This window comes from Polyergus mexicanus, unplaced genomic scaffold, assembly GCF_030449975.1.
Source record: "Polyergus mexicanus isolate NDT 795.1 unplaced genomic scaffold, iyPolMexi1.0 SCAF_11, whole genome shotgun sequence".
Classification (NCBI taxonomy): Eukaryota; Metazoa; Arthropoda; class Insecta; order Hymenoptera; family Formicidae; genus Polyergus; species Polyergus mexicanus.
In genome coordinates this window covers 4815691-4836769 of record NW_027223331.1, presented here as the reverse complement: position 1 = coordinate 4836769, position 21079 = coordinate 4815691, and the positions used below count along the sequence as shown (strand labels likewise).

General features: G+C 32.6%; 2 protein-coding genes across 2 annotated transcripts in view; one reads left to right on the top strand and one right to left on the bottom strand.

The window, feature by feature from the left end:
* LOC138937924 (cyclic GMP-AMP phosphodiesterase SMPDL3A) overlaps window positions 1-18633 on the bottom strand; it is a 96704-nt gene extending 78071 nt beyond the window's left edge. Inside the window, exon 1 of the mRNA XM_070304621.1 lies at window positions 18564-18633. The gene's annotated coding sequence lies outside the window, so the exon portion shown is untranslated. The remainder of the gene's footprint in view (window positions 1-18563) is intronic.
* On the top strand, window positions 12742-15886 carry LOC138937925 (glutathione S-transferase D1-like). Its single transcript, XM_070304624.1, has 6 exons — window positions 12742-12923; window positions 13213-13463; window positions 13597-13655; window positions 14302-14443; window positions 15166-15333; window positions 15410-15886. Exons 2-6 carry the CDS (start codon window positions 13323-13325, stop codon window positions 15563-15565), a joined length of 666 nt encoding a protein of 221 aa, XP_070160725.1. The 5' UTR covers window positions 12742-12923; window positions 13213-13322; the 3' UTR covers window positions 15566-15886.
* Window positions 18634-21079: the final 2446 nt, after the last annotated feature.

The window sequence follows — 21079 nt, the reverse complement described above, 5'->3', positions numbered from 1 at the left end:
GTAAAGCCGTAAGCAAATCGACCAATTAGCATTCTTATTATGTTGTAAAAATGCTTGAATGTGATTGATCAACTTATGGCTCTTGCAGACCAGTGCGATGACGCGACGCGCGATATCCAATGAGAGCTTTATCTTTTCGGAAAAGCAGAGCTTTCATTTACTACCAGTTCTAAGTATCTTGCAACGAAAATTAGAAAATCTCAATAAATCTGACCTTATAGATTGCCATTCATTAGTTGAAGCTATTCAGCAAGGTTTAAATAAAAGGTAACTTATTAATTTGATTAATACATATGTTATTTAATTTTAAATAAGGATTTAATTGAAAAGTATTATTTTATTTTAAACTATTGATTCAAAAGTATTAATTTCAATAAAACAAACAATGTCGCTTAATTTACTATATTTGATTTTAGATTTCTTACAATATTTGAAACAAAAGAATTAATAATAGCAGCATGTTTATATCCAAAATTTAAGTTTAACTGGTTAACCGGAGAAAAAAGAAAACGTGCTGAAAATTACTTGGAGGATTTATTGGGAATCCGAGCAACTGAAAATTCTTCAAAAGCTGGAAAATCTGACGATCACGATGATTTTTTCATTTTTGAGCAAAAAACGGTGCAAAATGAATCTGAACAAGAAGAATTGCAACGGTTTTTAAAATCAAATAATTGTAATATAGAAATGTTAAACGACTATCCAAAACTTAAAAAACTTTTTATTAAATATAATACAGCTCTACCAAGCAGTGCATCTGTAGAAAGAATGTTTAGCATCGGTGGCTCTGTATTAACACCACAAAGAGGGCATTTAAATGATGATACTATGGAGCAACAAATTTTATTAAAAATTAATAAAGAATTTCGATAAAATTTAATCATTTATTTTGTAATAAACCTTGAATGAAATCTTGCTTACAATTTTTTAAAAGTTTTTCTTATGCAAAATAATTTATTAGTTCGTATTGTAAAAAAGTAACGGAAATTGTAACGACTCGTTACTTTTTAGTAACTGTAACGGTAACGAGTTACTTTTTAAAATTAGTAACGAGTAACGGTAACGAGTTACTTTTTAGAAAAAAAAAACGGTAACGGTAACGAGTTACTTTTATAAAGTAACTTTCCCAACCCTGGTCATTTGTCAGTAACTGCGTCCACGTGTATCCGTGGGAAGGACGCAAGATCGGTGATGGAAACCGGTCTCCTCGAGATAAATAAAGAATAATAGCTACCCCTTGCAGTAGAATTTCCGATGGAAGAACAAGGAGATGACAAGAATTTTTAACGAAATGTTTAATAAACGCAGCTGCATTAATACTGATAATAATTTTCTAACGGACAGGTACAACTGGATCAATAACGATAAATTCTCCTCGACGAAAGATTCAATAAACACGGCTGCATCAACGTCGACAAAAATAATTATAACAAGGTAAAGATCCTTTTCTAATTAGACCATGTGCGCGAGAGATATTGAACTCACTAACCGACGATCAGCACGGGTAAAAATATGATAATATAGGAGACACCCCTTGCCGAGGACACTGACACGATTCTAATTCGTTAAAATCTTGAAGAATCCCTGCTTTTGCATAACTTCAATTCGTTGAAGTTTTGGAAGATCCCCACTCTTAAAATTAGACCCCCACAAGAGGATTATAAAAAGAGGACTCCTAAGATATTCGACAGATACATTTTTTTTTTTACATTTCACAACCTCACACTTATTCTCCAGTCCTCGGTCCAACGTAGCCTTACTCTGTGCTTTTGCACCGTAATTCGCAAGTTACCAATATCCTCAATTGGCATCATCTCCAAAGCAATCACGAGTCGCGAACATCGGGCTACTGACGTGAGACATAGAGCGAGACACCGCACAAATTCGTCACCCCTCCACTTCTGAATCACTATTAAAGAAGTAGGTCTAATTGAATAAGTTTTCCTTTCCAATTCATAATTACAATTCATAACCGCAGAACCCTAATGTTAACGGTAAAATGTTTGCCCTCACCACTCTGGCTGATGTCCTTTGCACGCACACACGTACACTCACCGAGAAATTATAATCAACAATATTTAATTTTTATTTTTATTAATCATGTATATCTATCATTTATTTTAAAAATATAAAGAAATTTATATTTGTTAATTAAAATCAAAATAACTCTTTATTAACCCCCACTCATTCCTAGTCGAAAGATCGCACTTGGTCCCATCTCGCGTAAAAGAGATTAAATTCTCTTACCATCGAACGAACGTCTGAATAATCAGCGTAATTGCGATTCAGTTGACGTTTACCTGCTTTTCAAACCTGTCAAACGCCACGAGATGTTTAACTTCGGGATAATAAAAGATAGTTGTTGCGCCCTTCCGTCGACTCATCCTTCCCCGAGTCTGGACGTAACAATATTGAAATGCCTTTTTAATTTTCGAACATTTGTAAGTATCATTTATCTCTCTTAACGTTATCAATAGTTTGAATGACTTCTTAGTTGTTTTATTCAAAGCATTTGGACGGCAAGCATTGAATATTCTTTCATTATTTCCATTAACATTGGCAGAAAATAATAATAATCTGCTTTGGTAATCTATTAGAATTGATGCAACATTTTCGTTTTTAGGGAATAGACCAGGGTTGGGAAAGTTACTTTATAAAAGTAACTCGTTACCGTTACCGTTATTTTTTCTAAAAAGTAACTCGTTACCGTTACTCGTTACTAATTTTAAAAAGTAACTCGTTACCGTTACAGTTACTAAAAAGTAACGAGTCGTTACAATTTCCGTTACTTTTTTACAATACGAACTGATAAATTATTTTGCATAAGAAAAACTTTTAAAAAATTGTAAGCAAGATTTCATTCAAGGTTTATTACAAAATAAATGATTAAATTTTATCGAAATTCTTTATTAATTTTTAATAAAATTTGTTGCTCCATAGTATCATCATTTAAATGCCCTCTTTGTGGTGTTAATACAGAGCCACCGATGCTAAACATTCTTTCTACAGATGCACTGCTTGGTAAAGCTGTATTATATTTAATAAAAAGTTTTTTAAGTTTTGGATAGTCGTTTAACATTTCTATATTACAATTATTTGATTTTAAAAACCGTTGCAATTCTTCTTGTTCAGATTCATTTTGCACCGTTTTTTGCTCAAAAATGAAAAAATCATTGCGATCGTCAGATTTTCCAGCTTTTGAAGAATTTTCAGTTGATCGGATTCCCAATAAATCCTCCAAGTAATTTTCAGCACGTTTTCTTTTTTCTCCGGTTAACCAGTTTAACTTAAATTTTGGATGTAAACATGCTGCTATTATTAATTCTTTTGTTTCAAATATTGTAAGAAATCTAAAATCAAATATAGTAAATTAAGCGACATTGTTTGTTTTATTGAAATTAATACTTTTGAATCAATAGTTTAAAATAAAATAATATTTTTCAATTAAATCCTTATTTAAAATTAAATAACATATGTATTAATCAAATTAATAAGTTACCTTTTATTTAAACCTTGCTGAATAGCTTCAACTAATGAATGGCAATCTATAAGGTCAGATTTATTGAGATTTTCTAATTTTCGTTGCAAGGTACTTAGAACTGGTAGTAAATGAGAGCTCTGCTTTTCCGAAAAGATAAAGCTCTCATTGGATATTGCGCGTCGCGTCATCGCACTGGTCTGCAAGAGTCATAAGTTGATCAATCACATTCAAGCATTTTTACAACATAATAAGAATGCTAATTGGTCGATTTGCTTACGGCTTTACGGTTAAGATAAAAATTTTATCACGCATAATAGCAAGAATAATATCTTAAATAAATCAAAAAATTTGAAAAAAGTAACGATAAAAGTAACTGTTAAATTCGTTACTCGTTACCGAAAAATGTAACGAAGTTACTTTTTCCGTTACAAATAAAATTTGTAACGCCATTACCGTTACAGTTACCGAAAAAAAATAACTGTAACGGTAACGGCGTTACAAGTAACGCGTTACTTCCCAACCCTGGAATAAACAAGCGATATCAAAACCTTTGATCAAATATAACTGATTCGATTATTTGTAATTCGAAGTGTTTAATAATCTTAATTTATTAATAATACTGTACGGTGTGGCCTTTAACTATCCTACAGGCCTTTTGAGAAAAAAGGAAATGGATTTTATCGAAAAACGCAAAAATTTTAATGGCTAAATCGGGTGGCTACTATTCTATTGTATGGTGATATTTTCAACTTCCGGTGCCGATCGGAAATGGGCTATCCAGACCGAAAGTTAAATTTTTTTTTAATGCAACATGGCACTTTTTATTTTTTATTGCAAATTCGGATTCCCCGACGAAAAATAAAAAACTTTTGTCGCAAACATTTTTTTTTTTTTTTTTTTTTTTTTTCTAAAATCCTTTATCGACCTTGATATGATACACGCTAAGTCGTCTAAAAATGCAGTTAAAATTAATTCTTTCATCGCACTTTCAAGATTATTTCCAGATTATTAATAAATGTTTAATTCCTTATGTTAATAAAGTTTATTAACCATGTTACTACAATTTATCATTTTATAACCATGTTATTAAAATAATAATAAATTTATTAAAATTGTTTATTTATTTATGTAAATAAAATTGTTTATATTCATGTGTAATCCGAGTTTGCAATAAGAAGTGTCATGTTCCATTTAAAAAATTTGACTTCAATTTTGGATAGCCCATTTCCTACCCAGCTACATTTGTAAATCATACTTAAAAAATCACGTTACGGTCGATGGAGGCATTTGAGAAAAAAAACTTTTGCGACAAAAGTTTCTTATCTTTCGCCGGAGAATCCGAATCTGCGAATCCGAAATTGTACTTTTGATCTGGATAGCCCATTTCCGGTCGGCACCGGAAGTTGAAAATATCATCATACAATAGACCGTGATTTATTCATCGAAATTCTTGCGATTTTTGATAAAATCCACTTTCGCTCTTTCTTAAACGACCTGTACGGATGGTTAGGGACACCCTATATATTAAGAAACGTATAATGCATAATACTCATCAGTAGCTGCCCTTTCTTCGTTATTATAAAAGATGTTAAGCAACATTTTATGTAAGTTTAAACCGCGAGTACATCGTAAAGGACAAGTCACTTGATATTAGCCTTAATTAGGCTTGTATATATAGTAAATGTATATCCAGATGTAAGAAACATGCCGGCCGGCGGTTAATGGTTCTCGACCGTTTCCGTCGAGGTATCTGTAAATTCTATAAGTTACATATTGCGGGAGAAATTTGTTGTAATTTACCAACTTCGAAACTCAACTGTCTTTGTATAACCCGTGCTAGGGGCATCGCCGAACCGGAGAGTGCACGGCTGCATCAAAGTAGTATGAAATAACTTTCGCGAGTCCGTAAACTTTCCTTACCGGTCGAAAATTATTTCCAAGAGCTCGAGTTTCTCAAAGTAATGTCTCGTCGACCAACTATGACGTTCGCATTTACATGTCGAAGGGTAATTCTCCAATTATGACCATTGATCCGTATACATCCTCATTCCACTTTCACAAGATGCGAGAAGATCGTACTGACAAACTTTTTGGAATGATAAATAGAACGAAACTAGCGTCTCTTGTATAATAAATGTAGAATTTAATTCTAATAATATTCCATTTGTTTATATATATATATATATATATATATATATGTATACAGGGTGTCCCATTTTTAAGGACCCACTCAAATATCTCAGAAACACTGCGTTAAATCGAAAAATGTTTCAAACAAAAGGGCTTCAAGGGGGCCATAAGATGGTGACAATGATTTGACCTTGGAAAATCATTTGAAGGTCATGTGAAGGTCAACTTTAAAATCTTAAATGAAAACCCGCATTTTTTATTTAGTATTCTTGTAGCTGACATCGAGAGTTTTCCAAAACACTATAATAAAGTATTTTGTCATTAAGTACTTTTTGAGTTATTTTATATTTTAATCTGACATATTTTGATATAAAAAATTAAATATCTCGTAAAATATTTAGTTTTTGATAATCTTACCGTAATACTTCTATGTACAGAATAATGAGACAAATCAATTAGTATAAAAAGAAATTGTTTTTAAGAAAATTATTTACAATGTATTTTTTTAAACAATTATTTGTTTTTTTTGGTACTAATTAATTTGTCTTATTATTCTGTACATAGAAATATTACGGTAAAATTATCGAAAACTAAATATTTTACGAAATATTTTATTTTTTATATCAAAATATGTCAGATTAAAATATAAAATAACTCAAAAAGTACTTAATGAAAAAATACCTTATTATAGTGTTTTGGAAAGCTCTCGACGTCAGCTACAAGAATACTGAACAAAAAATGGAGATTTCCATCTAAGATTTTCAAGTTGACCTTCACATGACCTTCAAATGATTTTCCAAGGTCAAATAATTGTCACCATCTTATGGCCCCCTTGAAGCCACACAACTTTTGTTTGAAACATTTTTCGATTTAACGCAGTGTTTCTTAGATATTTGAGTGAGTCTTTTAAAATGGGACACCCTGTATATATAAAGGGTGATTCTAAATAAATGCGAAAAATTTTAAAAAAATGATTCTTTGTCGTAAATTAAGGGAGGTCTTTCATATAAATATATACACTTACCTATATTCCTTCCTAAGGAGTTACACTTCTCCAAAGGGGTAGCAGTGTAACTACATATATTTATTATAATTTTGTGTTATTTTAGTTCCATTTTTTTTGAATATTTATTATAATTCGGTTTTGCTTGCCATTTTTATTCTAAAATTCAACTACTCGAAATTTATGCTATTTAGCACCATGCTGTGCATGATAATGTATTTTTGTTTCTTCTTCTTTAAAGCTATTAATTTTAGGAAAAAGATAAAAGAAATAAACAAGTTTTTAAAGGAATCAATCATTTCTAACGCATATTTTTAGATGATCACATTCCCGCCATATTGAAAAGTTTTAACAAAAAATTGAATAGGGATTGTTAGTTCCATTTCCTTATAACTATATCTTTTCTACTAGTGGAAAATGTCCACCAAATTTCCTTTTCTTAACGTCTAAAATTTGAAAAAAAAAAAAAATACAAACGCAATGTTCACCTCTCCCTTTAGAGAAATGTAACTCCTTAGGGTGGAATATAGGAGTATATGTTTATGTAAAAGACTACCCCTTAATTTTGGACAAAGAATCATCTCCTAAAATTTGTTGCGCTTATTTAGGATTATCCTGTATAAAGATTTGATAATACTTCTCTAATATTTTCGGGATCTTCGGGAAAAGTTATATTAGATTAAATAATCCGTAAAACCCTATTTTTAGTTTGACATAACGCCGACCACACGCCGACGATTCCAGCATAGGAATCGCGTCACGTAACAACCTATTCCCTTGACGACGTAGCGAGAAAGCGAACGGGAACTAACACGGAGCAGTTCGCGTAACTCCTTGCAACTCGTTGGAACTGGTAACATCTTTGCTACTTGTCGAGTGACAACGGCGGAACGGTTTGGAATGGTATAAAGCGACGCTCCTGTCGCAATACGCACCTCCCAGCACACATATTCGCAGTCTGAAGCTTTGATCTTTCACCTATCGCGATGCCATTGGGTATCGGTAAAGGGGGAGGTAGGGGTTTTCTCTACCGAACGACGGACGTTCGAACATCCTTTTGCTACTTTTGACGCAAGTGACTTTGACTTCGTTGGCCGAGTTGGCGTCTGGTACGTCGAGGAAAGGAAAGATGGCACGTAAAGGAATCGTATTTCTTCGTTCGTGAAATCAAATTCTATCAGCAACATTGCATTCGATGTCATTTCGCGAGAGGCGTCATAATTATTCGTCGCGTTGTAAAATCGAGCAACAAACGAAATCGCTGATAAAAGCGCAGGTCGAGAAAATCAGAGAGCATAATGTAGAGAATTTTATCTTTTATTTAGCGTGCACCAGGACGATATTAATGCAATATCGATGTATCAATGTCGAAGTGCTTGTTAATCCACAGGCAGCGATAATTTTTGACCTAATTGCTCGATCATTTTCGACGTGCTCGAAATTTGATATTCACGCACGCGGATAATATTGCCAGCTACGGCTGTGCCAAGTTCTCGCATTATTCTCTCTATAAGAGGATAATTCAAATAAACGTACGCGCGCTCGATACTACAAACGCTTTAGTGTCGCGCGATGATAATTATTGCGCGTTTCTCCAATCTTCATTTAATATTTCGAGCATGCCGTAAACAAAAGTATCGGATTTTCCGATATAGCGGCTGTATTGACCGGACGCGAAACGAGCGGCCAACATTTTCCGTTCGCGCGCGCGCGCGCGCGTGTACGCGTGAGTTTATACGCGTTAATAATCCCAATAAAACGTGCTACACCAATCCGGACGATCGAGTGTACGCGTATCAGAGCGCCAGGCGCCCATTTTGCACACACATTATGTTCTCATTATTAAAACACATTACCAGCGTTACATTTCGCGCGACTCGACGTATATACGACGGAATGAACGCAACGCCGATAGGGTTGATAGATCACGCGTTTCCCTGACGCCGTCGATGAGCCGGGCGCGAGCGCGGCTATTTCATTTTCCATCTCAGTGGATTTGCCGGGGCTAATCGATAATCTCACCACAGACACGCCCGACGCTCGCTGCGATAACAGCCAAACGAATGAAGAACCAGCTTCGCCCTTTGGAATCCATTCCACGGCGTTATCGACAGTGGATAGCCCCTATCGTGCGCGTCGAGTGTAATTTTCGCGTGCGTGAGCTTAACGACGTTTCTTCCGTACCAAAATCATAAAAATTTGGGACACGTATAGAATAAGAAAAAAAAAAGTATTTCGAACCGCCTTTTAGAAGCGTATGATTTTTTTTCTAGGCATTTCTATTGTCCGACGATACATACACGATAGCATACATGTCGAATCATGGAAATTGGGTTTTATATATCGCCGACTAATTATTATTCTAAATTTGAATAACAAATCGTTGCGTGTACGTTTTCCTTTTTTTTTTTTTTTGTTGCGTTGTTAAATTATTTTCAACAAATTTATTCGTCCAATTTTTGAGTTACTCGCTATCGACTACGAAAGTGTACCGTCGGCTGGTTACATCCGGTTGCTGAGAATACAGTTGATCATGCGTCCGTGTATTGCCTGATCGAGTCCCGGCTTCTTTCATGTCGGTCAATAGAGCGTCGTGTCTGCCGCAAATTGCTCCGGAATTAAACCGAATCAATTAGCGGCGTCTGCGTATGCGTATTATATCGAATCGGCACGCAACGACAGCGTTATACAGGATCTTCCCATTCATCTAGCGAACGTGAGAGCGCGCTTCTAAGGCTAATTAGAATTATATCGTCTCATGGCGTATCGCGTTCGTCCGAAAAACGAGGCCGAAGACCGCCCCTATCCCAGGTGATGGCGGTAACGAAAGAAATTTATTGAGACGAATGAAACGGTGCAAACAAAACCGTGAAAATTACGAGAATATGTCGTTAACGGGACGTCGTAAAAGCGCCGGCCGCGTTGCACCGGAATCACCACTTTCGCGCCAGAAAATTAAGGAACCTATTTTAATGGTCAGTATAATACCCGACATAATTGCCGACTCACGGAACGAAATCGCTGAGTATAACTGTGAAATCTTGGACGAGCAAAAATTGATTATCAATTGCTCGCATAGGAGTTATTTTATATCTTATTAAGGAATAAGGTAAAACTGCATTAAGGGTAACATACCTCCGATTGTATCGCCACTTAAATATGTTATAGGGAAGATTCTTCTAAGTAAGTAATTCGCAAAAAATAAGTTGGACGATTTTGCTTTAGGAGATATATTAGGTGTACAACTTTGCTTCCGCCGTTTTCCTATAGATGGCTATAGCGGTAAGTAGTGATCGAAATAAATAGATCATAGACGTCATGCAATAAACTTGGGCATCTGTCAACATAACCCCATAGAAACATTAGTCGATTTGTGTCGGCATCATAAAGTTATTCTCGATTGAAAATGTCAGTTTACGAGCCAGATTTTCGTCATTTGCGGGAGGTTTTAATTTTCTGCTTCAATATGAAGAAATCTGCGGCTGAGGCTCATCGAATGCTCTCAAATACTTATGGTAAAGCCGCTATTAGTGAAAGAACGTGTCGTGAGTGGTTTCAACGCTTCAAAAACGGTGATTTTCACGTCGAAGACCGGCATAGCGGTGGAAGAGAGAAGGTTTTCGAAGATGCAGAATTGGAGGCATTACTTAATGAAGACTCGAGTCAAAGTCAAAAAGAATTGGCACGATCATTGGGAGTGACTCAACAAGCAATGTCAAAACGCCTCAAAGACATATAACCAGTTTTTTACAATAAAGCCTCGAATTTCGGAAAAAAAACTGGCGGAAGCAAAGTTGTACACCTAATAATAAATTGAAAGAGAGAATTTGACAGTTTTAATGCTTTCTCTCAGGTATTATAAAATAATATAAATATTAGGAAAAGTGAAGTTTGTGTGTGTGTACATTGTATTTGTTGTCGAGCAGACGTGGATAAAGGGTTTGTTTACATTTACGGAATAAGTACACGGCCATGGATATTTTGTCAATAATGTGTTTCACTTATTTCTCGCGGTTCGTTATCAGCTTTCAACATGCAACTACACAAATTTGTGAGCCTTGTCTCGAAAAATATTATTTATTGAATGCGTCGGCATATGGGGAGGGATGGTGAGGGACAGAGCCCCTCCCCCTGCACCCCAAAAAAATCTAACCCAATTCAAACCAACTTTACTTTTAAAATTGAAAATAGGTTTGAGTTAAGTTACAATTTTTTCGGGATGGGGATGTCGAGAGAAAGGCCGAACCCCTCCCCCTGTCATAAACAATCTTTTTTAATAAAAAAATAACATATTATACAAAAATAACATACTTTAATGTCAAACTTTAATTTATTATATCTTTTAAACAAATGCCATCCCTCAGTTTCTTGCGGAGAATTACTCAGAAGAATCTCCCCTACAACATACTTAAGTGGCGATAAAATCAAAGGTACGTTACCTTTTATGCAATTTTACCAAGAACAATTTATCTTACTAATATATTACACAGTTTACAACAAAAAATAATATTTTTTTGGACAAAAATAATCTTATATATTAAATATTTACTAAATATGATTCTAATTTCTAAATTCGTTCATCATGTGACAATTTTGAAAAATTTGTATTTAGAGTTATAAGAAAGAACAAAATTAATATATTTTTTGTATGTCATATTACATACAGGGTGTTCGAGGTCAATGAAATTTCAGGGTCTTATAGGAAATTGAATTTGGAACAAAAAAAATCCCATAAGCATAGTCTGGAAATGCTTTGTTAAAATGTTATAGCTAATAATCTTTAAAAAATCACGTTTTTTTTATGATTGCAAAAGTAACTTCAAAATCTTTCGTTTATTCGAAAAAGGTAACAAAATAAATCTGATGAGTAATTAAATAACAAACTAAATTACACTAATTCTATTTAATTCTGATAAGGCGTTCAAAAGAGAAAAAGCTCCAAACGCTATATTTCTAGTGCAAATATTGCAAATGCAAACATGAAAATATTCTTATTAAATTTTAATCATAATTAATTACTTACAGAGAGTTTCTCAGCTATAACTTTTTAACGATGCGTTTGCGGATCTATATTTATAGGAATTTTTTTGTTCCGAATTCAATTTCCTATACTGCGTTCACGAAAAGAACGATCTTTCTTTTCGTCCGGTTCGGTCAGATCCCGCCCAACCGACCGCCCATTTTGCCCCCTCTACGCTGCCAAAATTGGTCTTGCAGCTTGCAAATACGACTAGCCGACGCACAAAGGAAACTCTTATTTTTTTATAATAGTATTAAGTTTTATTAATAATTTTTAGATTGCAAAAAGAGAAAATAAATATAATAGACATATCGCGATTTAATTAAAAAGAATAATAAAATTCGATTAACGGAGAACAACTCAAGTTTTTAATATTATCACATTTCTTTCGAGCTTTATAGACGGATCACATGCGTAATACACGATTGATACGCATACGACATACGGTATTGAAATAGCGCGCTGAAGCCTTTCACCTAATTCCCACTCCGCTCAAAGCTGTACGGAGCGAGGTTGTTCTTTCCGTGAACGCAGTATATAAGTCCCTGAAGTTACATTGATCTGACCTAGAACATCCTGTACAGTTACAGTATATTAAAAACTTTTTATTACATACAATCGAAATGAAATATATATGATTAATCATGAGAACTTTCAATTTAAAAATAAAATTTGTTATGTTGACTACGATTAATATAAGATATTTACGTTTAAATATATCCATGAAATTGGTTTTAATTTGAAAGAATTGTACATAAAATGAATATATAAAAATAAAATATCAAAATTTCAAGCAGAATGCTTGAAAATTTTTGATATTTTCTAAAACAATTGCTGACGTTATTAATCGAGAACAGAAAAAATGTACACCTTAATATATACATTTTCTGCTGCTCTATTTATAACTATTATGTCAGTGTACGGCAAGTTACATTCACTGGGCGTTTTTCCTGTTTTTATTAAGCGATCGATCGACTTTACTGGCAACACTTTCGATCGTAACGGATAATGTCAACGTTGAAGTTTCGCGGTTTTGTTTGGCAATACGCTATCGCTATGGCAACTTTGCAAATCGTTTGCGCGCGCGCGTTTTCTTTTCTTTTACGTATGCCTGTCGTTTTCCATAAGAAAAAAAACTATTCACCGCTAGAAGAAGCGATGAGCAATATATTTCTACGACGATAGTGCAACAACCCAACCGAACGATAAGCCGATTAATTAGCCTTATACGCAACGGTTGCAAGTACCATCGATTTGTACCAATCAATCGAGTTTGTGAAGGGTTGCAGGTAAGGGTTACATCTAAAAGCTAATTAACGGAACTACTACATCAAAAAACCATAATTAGAACGATCATTTATGTTTCCACGAAATGTAAAAATGCACATTCTTTGCTCTCTCTATTAGTGTGTTTAATTTAAAATATATATATATATATATATATATATATATATATATATATATATATATATATATAATGGGTTTCAATAATTTTTATTTAGAATTTTAAATTACACTATCTCTAAATTTAAAAATTTGTCACTAGAGAATTGCAATATAAAAATTTTATTTATATAGTAATATTTAAAACGAGAGACTCGTGAATCAAAGGTAGAGAAACGCGCGGGAAGACACGAAGGGAATAACGAAAGCAGGTGGTTTAGTGAGAAGCAAGAAAGCGAGACGAGATGCCGATTGATTGTTATTATTTGCCGATAAGTCCACCCTGTCGTACCGTCATGCTACTCGCAAAGGCTCTGGGCATTCATTTTAACATTAAAATCATAAATATCATGAACGGAGAGCATATGAATCCGGAATTTGTACAGGTTTTCAAGTTATTTCTATCATTGCGCATAAATTTATTAATTATTAATACAAATAAATAAGTATGTGTAATCGATAATTTGTAAAAAAATATTTACAACAAAATTATAAAGCATAATTTTATTTTATTGTTAGATAAATCCGCAGCATATGATACCAACCATCGACGATAACGGTTTTATTCTGTGGGAAAGGTACGAGAGTAAAGATAAAAAAAAGAGACAAGTTTTCTCTAAAGATGGGGGAAGAAACAAAGTAAAAAAAAAAACGATGTTTTGAAAAAAAAACTGTTTTTTGGTAATTTTTGAAAGATAGTACCAGTTTTTTGTTTTTTTTCGAACAAAAGATGGTATGGGGAATTAAATCAATTTTGTTTAGTGGGTCAGTAATCAATTTCGATGAATGTGGCTGAGCTGATTATTACTTTGCACTTATTTAATCAGTTGAATTCGAATATTTTAAAACAAGTTAATTTTGATTTTTATAATTCAATGGTATATTTTTTTTTTTTAAGTTTCATAAAAGTTAGAAGAAAATTTTCTGAAGCATAGCTAAACTGTTGTTATTTTGTAGACCGGAAGTGAAAATAACATAGGACGTAAAATCTGATACCTAATTTTAATAATTTTGATGCTCATTTTTTGAAAGCCGTACAACAAAGATTAATAAGTAAGCGTCAAAATAGATATTCTGAATAATTAATGGGATAAAAAGATCCCATTTTTGAGGAAGTAAAAGAACAGTTTTTTTACCCAAAGTTTCTGCTTTTTTGCTAATCCCGATATTTGAGGTTCACGCTTTTCTATGATTAAACCCTATCTAACACGTGTGTTGTTATAGTCGTCCCATTATGGCATATTTGGTTAACAAATATTCGAAAAACGACTCTCTTTATCCGAAAGATCCAAAACAAAAGGCAATAGTCGATCAGATGATGTATTTCGATGCTGGCAGTCTCTATTCTAATTTAATCAAATGTTACGTATGTATTGATCTATCCGTTGCTTAATTTTCTTTTAAATTAATATTACGATTAACATATTTTCTATATCTCTCAACTGGTTATCTCACACATTTATATATCTCTACACTCTCAGAAAGGATTTCTGATAACGAGACAAAAAATATTCTTGACATATCGTATCACAACCTTATGCGGTGTAAAAATAAAACAATTTTAAAATTAAATCAATAATTCCTTTTCTTCTCTCTCGAATTAAATAAGATTATCTTACTATCTTGAGACAAGAGTAACATATACAAATCTAAGCTTATATATTCTTGCATTTAGAATAACTTGATGTTAGATTGCTACAAATTTTCATCTTCATCTTTGTGAGAAAATTAACGGGATAGCACCAAGAGCATTTTATTCTAGATTTAAGAATTTTCCATTTAAGATTAAAATATTCCTTTTCCAATAATAAATATTATTGTCGCTATATGGATCCTATTTTATGATAGATTGAAGAGTAATAGCATTAGATCCGGAAATCTTTTCTGTGGGTGTACAGTCATAAATTTTGAAACCAATTTTCCCTGCCTCTGTTAATTTATTCCTTATCAATTAAGAAAATATTCTATTTCCGGCAGACTCTGTATCGCCGCTCTGTATTGAAATAATTATTCTTCTTGATATCGTAATAATATTTCTGTGTCGATAGATTCAGTTCGATAAACAAAATTATTATTATTATTATTTAGATATCAGTGGTGCAAGGCCAGGCTTCTTCCATTGAGGAGGCAGATCTGGAAAAAGTTAAGAAATCATTCGAGGTGCTCAACCTCCTCCTCGAGGGTAAAGAATTCGCGGCCGGCGATAACTTGACTATCGCCGATTTCACTATTAGTACAACTATATGTTCGATATTGGTGAGTCTGTTCGCGAGAGGAATGACTTTATCGTACTCGGATAAATAGAGTGCTGCGATTATTTTCTCGATTGCAGTGTTTCGATTTTGACATCGGCCCTTACGATAACGTCGTCGCGTATTACGATCGTTGCAAGGAGAGCCTGGAGATATTCGGATTCGAGGAGGTGCACGCCATGGGTGTTAAAGTGTTTACCGAGCTCTATCACGCGAATTTGCAAGAATCTAGTTAAGGTGGATATGGCTATGGATATTTTTGCGCGTTTAATGTAGAGGCTCGATAATACTTCGTTTACCTGAGATCGAGATTAGACATGAAATCCTATTGTAACCTTATAGAATTTTAATTCACTCTTTCCCTTCGCTAGTTTCTAGCATTACAACATACTTTTTATACCAAATAATGCCAATATTTTGAAAGAATTGTGCTTGCTGTGCGTAGTTTAGTTTAGTACATTTTTTTTCTTCTCTACGTAAGATTAATTATTATATTTTTTAAATGTTTATTTTTAAATACAAATTTTTAGCGTTGTTATTTCCCGATCAATATTATATTAATATCTTATTTATATATTCATAATCTCTTCAATTATTTGAAAATCTATCATAGTTATAATCCACGTGATGACTCTATCAAAAGACAAAATTATCTCACTCAACTTTATTAAATAACTATATATGATTTCCTTAGAATTATATTCTTACTTAATATATATATATATATATATATATATATATATATATATTTTTTTAATTTAAAATTATATTAATTAACTAATATTAATTAAATCAACTTCATGCATAATGTTTTTTTATTTTGTCTTCTCGATATATTTTGTTAGAAGATTTATCTTTTCCAATGTTTTAAACATTAGCTTTATAATTATTTCTATATAAAAACGTTCACGGTGAAATTTATAAAGCCAACAAGAATCAATATTCATGCAGTAAACGTTGAAAGAATATATAAAGTCGGCAATAACGTTAGCAGAGAGTCCTGATGTGGCTTGCCTTGTCATCATTACACTTCATTTTCTTAATTATAGCGTGACATCCAGCCATATATAACTACTGAAGCTGCACGAAACTATTCTTTCTAAGCACGTACATTAGCAAATCAGATAAAAATCGTCGAGACAAAACAAAAACTTGACACGTGGCGAGTACATTATTTTCATGAGAATTTTACGTTTTTGGTACGGCGATAAAAGCACTTGTACGAAAACTGTCTTATTTCCGAGTAAAGGGTGTCCCAGAATTAGACCGACAAACTTCAGGTGGTTACAAAAGACAAAACAAGTCAATTTTGTCGATAAATCCGTGTCCGCAAATGAGCCGTTTTGGCACTGGAGAACCAAAGATTAACTAGGGCAAAAATCTTTGAAAAAAAATCATTTTTTCAAAATTTTGTTAATGTGTTTAAATAGAGATGTTTTTATCTTGAAATTTTTGTATAAAACATTTTTTAATATTTCAAATAATTTTCGAGTTTTTGGGCCGCAACTGGAAATTTCAAAAATTCATCAATTTACCCCCTGCCCTACGTGTATGTGAAGTTTCATCAAAATCAGAATTTCTGAGTTCGCGAGGTATCATTGTTAGTCTTCGATTATCTAATGCCAAAACGGCTCATTTGCGGACACGGGTTTATTGGCCAAATTGGCTTGTTTTGGTCCTTCATAATCACCTGAAGTTTGTGGTTCTAATTTTGGGACACTCTGTATATTTGTCGTCTCATTTAATAGGTATTTATTTATCTCCGTTCCGGCATTGCCTTGTACTCTTGCTCTAACCTCTAACAGGATACGTATATATATATATATATACAGGGTGTCCCATTTTTAAAGTTCTACCCTCATAACTTTTCAGGATCAACGTTTGAAGGAAAACGACTCGGATGAAAGTTGTAGGGAACAAAGGGGGCTATCTAATAGTGACCTTGGATTTGATATTAAAGGTCATTTCCAAGGTCTTTTGAAGGTCAACTTTTGTTTTTTAAATAGAGCCCCCTATTTTTCATTACATATTCTTGTAGCTTATCACGAGAGCTTTCCAAAACACTATAATAAAATCTTTTTTCATTAAGTACTTTTTGAGTTATTTTATATTTATTCTGACATATTTTGATATAAAAAATAAAATATTTCGTAAAATATTCAGTTTTCGATAATCTCACCGTAATACTTTTATGTACAGAATAATGAGACAAATCAATTAATGCCAAAAAAAAAACAAATAATTGTTTTAAAAAATACATTGTAAATAATTTTCTTAAAAACAATTATTTTTTATACTAATTGATTTGTCTCATTATTCTGTACATAAAAGTATTACGGTAAGATTATTGAAAACTAAATATTTTATGAGATATTTAATTTTTTATATCAAAATAAGTCAGATTAAAATATAAAATAACTTAAAAAGTACTTAATACAAATATACTTTATTATAGTGTTTTGGAAAGCTCTCGAGATAAGCTACAAGAATATGTAATGAAAAATAGGGGGTTCCATTTAAAAAACCGAAGTTGACCTTCAAATGACTTTGAAAATGATCTTTAATGTCAAATCCAAGGTCACTATTAGATAGCCCCCTTTGTTCCCTACAACTTTTATTCGAATCGTTTTTCTTCAAACGTTGATCCTGAAAAGTTATGAGGGTGGAACTTTTAAAATTGGACACCCTGTATATACCATATATATCGACCATTAGCTACTACACTATTGCACGCAATTATGCAACAACCAGCATTCCTGATCGATTTGTTCGGCAATAACGAGGCCTTTTTACAGCTCTAGAATCAAGTCTGTCCGAAGACGGTAAGAAACCTTATATTTTACCTTTATTGGCTATTACTAATGGATATTTTTAATCGGTTTCATTTTTCTTTATTTTACGTAATAACTTTAAATGCATTTATATTCAATTACTGAGATTTTAAGAGCCTTTCATCAAGAATTGATATTTTATCAAAATTTAATTTACACTAAAATATTATTATAGTAATATTATATTTAATGTAATTATTAACTGTGTAAAAAAAATAAAAGATTCTAAATATATATATATATATATATATATATATATATATATATATATATATATACAATCATGAAAGAATCTGCAATACGTTATGTAGATTATACAATGATATAAAATAAATTACTATCGCAAAGATAAACAAAAGCAATTATTTTTAAAAATTAATTAAACAAATTCTAAATTACTTACCATCCGGTTACTCCGCCGTGGTCCGATGCTTCCTTTGGTCTCCTCCTTGTCCTCCCTTGTTTATCTTTTGTTGTTCCTTTATGGCTTGTTAAAATATAATTAATTATTACCGTTACGCGTGCATTAATCGATAGAATACGACGATTGCGCGATACTTTGCACGGCGTTAATTGCACGCGATGCGTACTTTATGATGTTTTCAGAAGAGCGATACGAAAATTATATAATTCGCTCAATATTATATAATTAATGACGACTGTGCTTAATAATTAAACGGAATATATACATGTAGAACGATATCAACACATTTACTCTAATATCTTGTGATACGACTCAAATTAATTATCTGAAAATATACACAATACGCAAAACTCGATACACAACTCGATATATTTCGTACATAAATAAATTGCGCAAAATAAAGATATTATTATATAAATAATATATCACGATTTTCCATTTTACTTGAATTATATTTAATTGCAATACTTCGTGCTCTCGATTCGAGATGAATGATGCGAGCGAATTATATAACGGGAATTAATAAATCACGTGAGTTCGTAATCTCTAATTGTTTTAATTTTAAAAAACGATTATACACTTGACATCTCCCTAGTAATACTAATTGCAATTCTATTTAAAAAAGATATTGAAACGACGGCATACGTAGCGGATCGCTATCTTTCTCCTCGAGAATGATAGCACGAACAAGGCCACGACGAGTCTCTCTCTCTCTCTCTCTCTCTCTCTCTCTCTCTCTCTCTCTCGCACATGTATATCAAATATAAACAATAGCTTCCACGATGCTGTGAAATGTGCTATTGTTTACATTTGCCCACGAGACTCGCCGTAACCTTGTTATTAGCGCGGTGAATCTCGAGCAGGAAGAATCAGGCAGTGTCCGAATCGCTAACATGTATTGTATTTTCAATAATTCTCTAAATGTAAGATTACGTGACAAGTACTAAAAGATTTTAATTTTTAATTTTTTTGTATAAATGTCTTTTAATTTATATTTGATTTTTAGTTTTATATTATATTTTTATACGATAACGTGACAAGTACTGAAAGATACCAAGCGCGCGATAATTTCTTAAAGTTGATACAATTAATGATTAACAACTTGCGTAATTGATAAGGTTTCATTTATAAATGTATCCGTAGAGAATTTAATTCGCTATCGTTATAGAATATCTATCGCGAAATAAATTTGTAGAATATATTCTATTCGGTCGCGCAGTTTTAGGCAGCCGTCACGTTTTCTCGCTTTTTCTCTTCGTCCATCATAATAAAATAAAGTATATATTTTATAATCGAAAGTGCAAAGTATCACGCGAATTAATCGTGTTTTCGTGAATGAATATTGTACGAGTGTCACATCGACAAGAATGAATATGGGAGAAAGAGAAGATGAAAGCAGAGACATCCGGCGTAGCAACTGTGGGGTAAGCAATTTATAATTTATTTAATTTAGTTCTTAATTGAGGAAATTAACCAATTATTTTGCAAGCGTTTTAATTCGTACTCTTATAATATATATAAAATATGCCAAATTTTATTTTGGGATATTTAAGAAATTGTTAATTATAGGAGCCATCTTATGGAATTCTTGTAAATAAACATACATATACACGCGCGCGCGCGTGTATGTAAATTTGTTCTGTGATTTTTCTCGTTTCTTACTCTTCTCGCTATTCAACGAATTTTTCATTATGTGTATGAGTATATACAGGGTGTCCCCAATTTAAACATCAAAGCTTCAGGAGCATATAGGAGACCGAGAAACTAAGACAGAAAATCCTTTAGAGATTTGTTCGTTTTTGAAGAAAATCGTAGAAAATGAAAGAAATAATTTTCACGAAAAAACTTAAAACAATATTAAAATTATTAGTTTGATCAAAATGTACCAGGAAATAAAAATTGTGGAGCATGAAATTAAGAAAGGGAGTGAGATAAAATCCTCCTAAGAAAATTAGATTAGAGACAAAATTTCGCGTTGTCGAGTATTTATTTTATCTCAGGAGTATTTTAATTTACTCTCTTTTCTTAATTTCATGCTTTACAATTTTTATTTCATGATACTTTTCGATAAACTTAATAATTTTAGCGTTGTTTTAAGTTCTTTGGTGAAAATTTTTTGTGATTTTTTTCAAAACAAAGCAAAAACGAGCAAATCTCTAAAAGACTTTTTGTCTTAGTTTATCGCTTCCAAAGTTTTGACGTTTAAATTGTGGACACCCTGTATGATACGTGAATGTTAAAATCGTCATTTGGAATAAAAATAGAGACGGCAAAAAGCGAACAAGAATTATTGCTAACATACGGGGTGTCCCATTTTAAAGGACCCACTCAAATATCTCAGAAACACTGCGTTAAATCGAAAAATACTTCAAACAAAAGTTATGTGGCTTCAAGGGGGGCCATAAGATGGTGACAATGATTTGACCTTGGAAAATCATTTGAAGGTCATGTGAAGGTCAACTTTAAAATCTTGAATGGAAACCCCCATTTTTTAT

Bases quoted from the DNA above. Each gene is read 5' to 3' on its own strand.
- LOC138937925 (XM_070304624.1), top strand. From the start codon at position 13,323: ATGCCGATTGATTGTTATTATTTGCCGATAAGTCCACCCTGTCGTACC. The intron at 13,464-13,596 runs GTTTTCAAGTTA...TTTTATTGTTAG, and splicing joins TGAATCCGGAATTTGTACAG to ATAAATCCGCAGCATATGAT. The intron at 13,656-14,301 runs GTACGAGAGTAA...GTGTTGTTATAG, and splicing joins GGTTTTATTCTGTGGGAAAG to TCGTCCCATTATGGCATATT.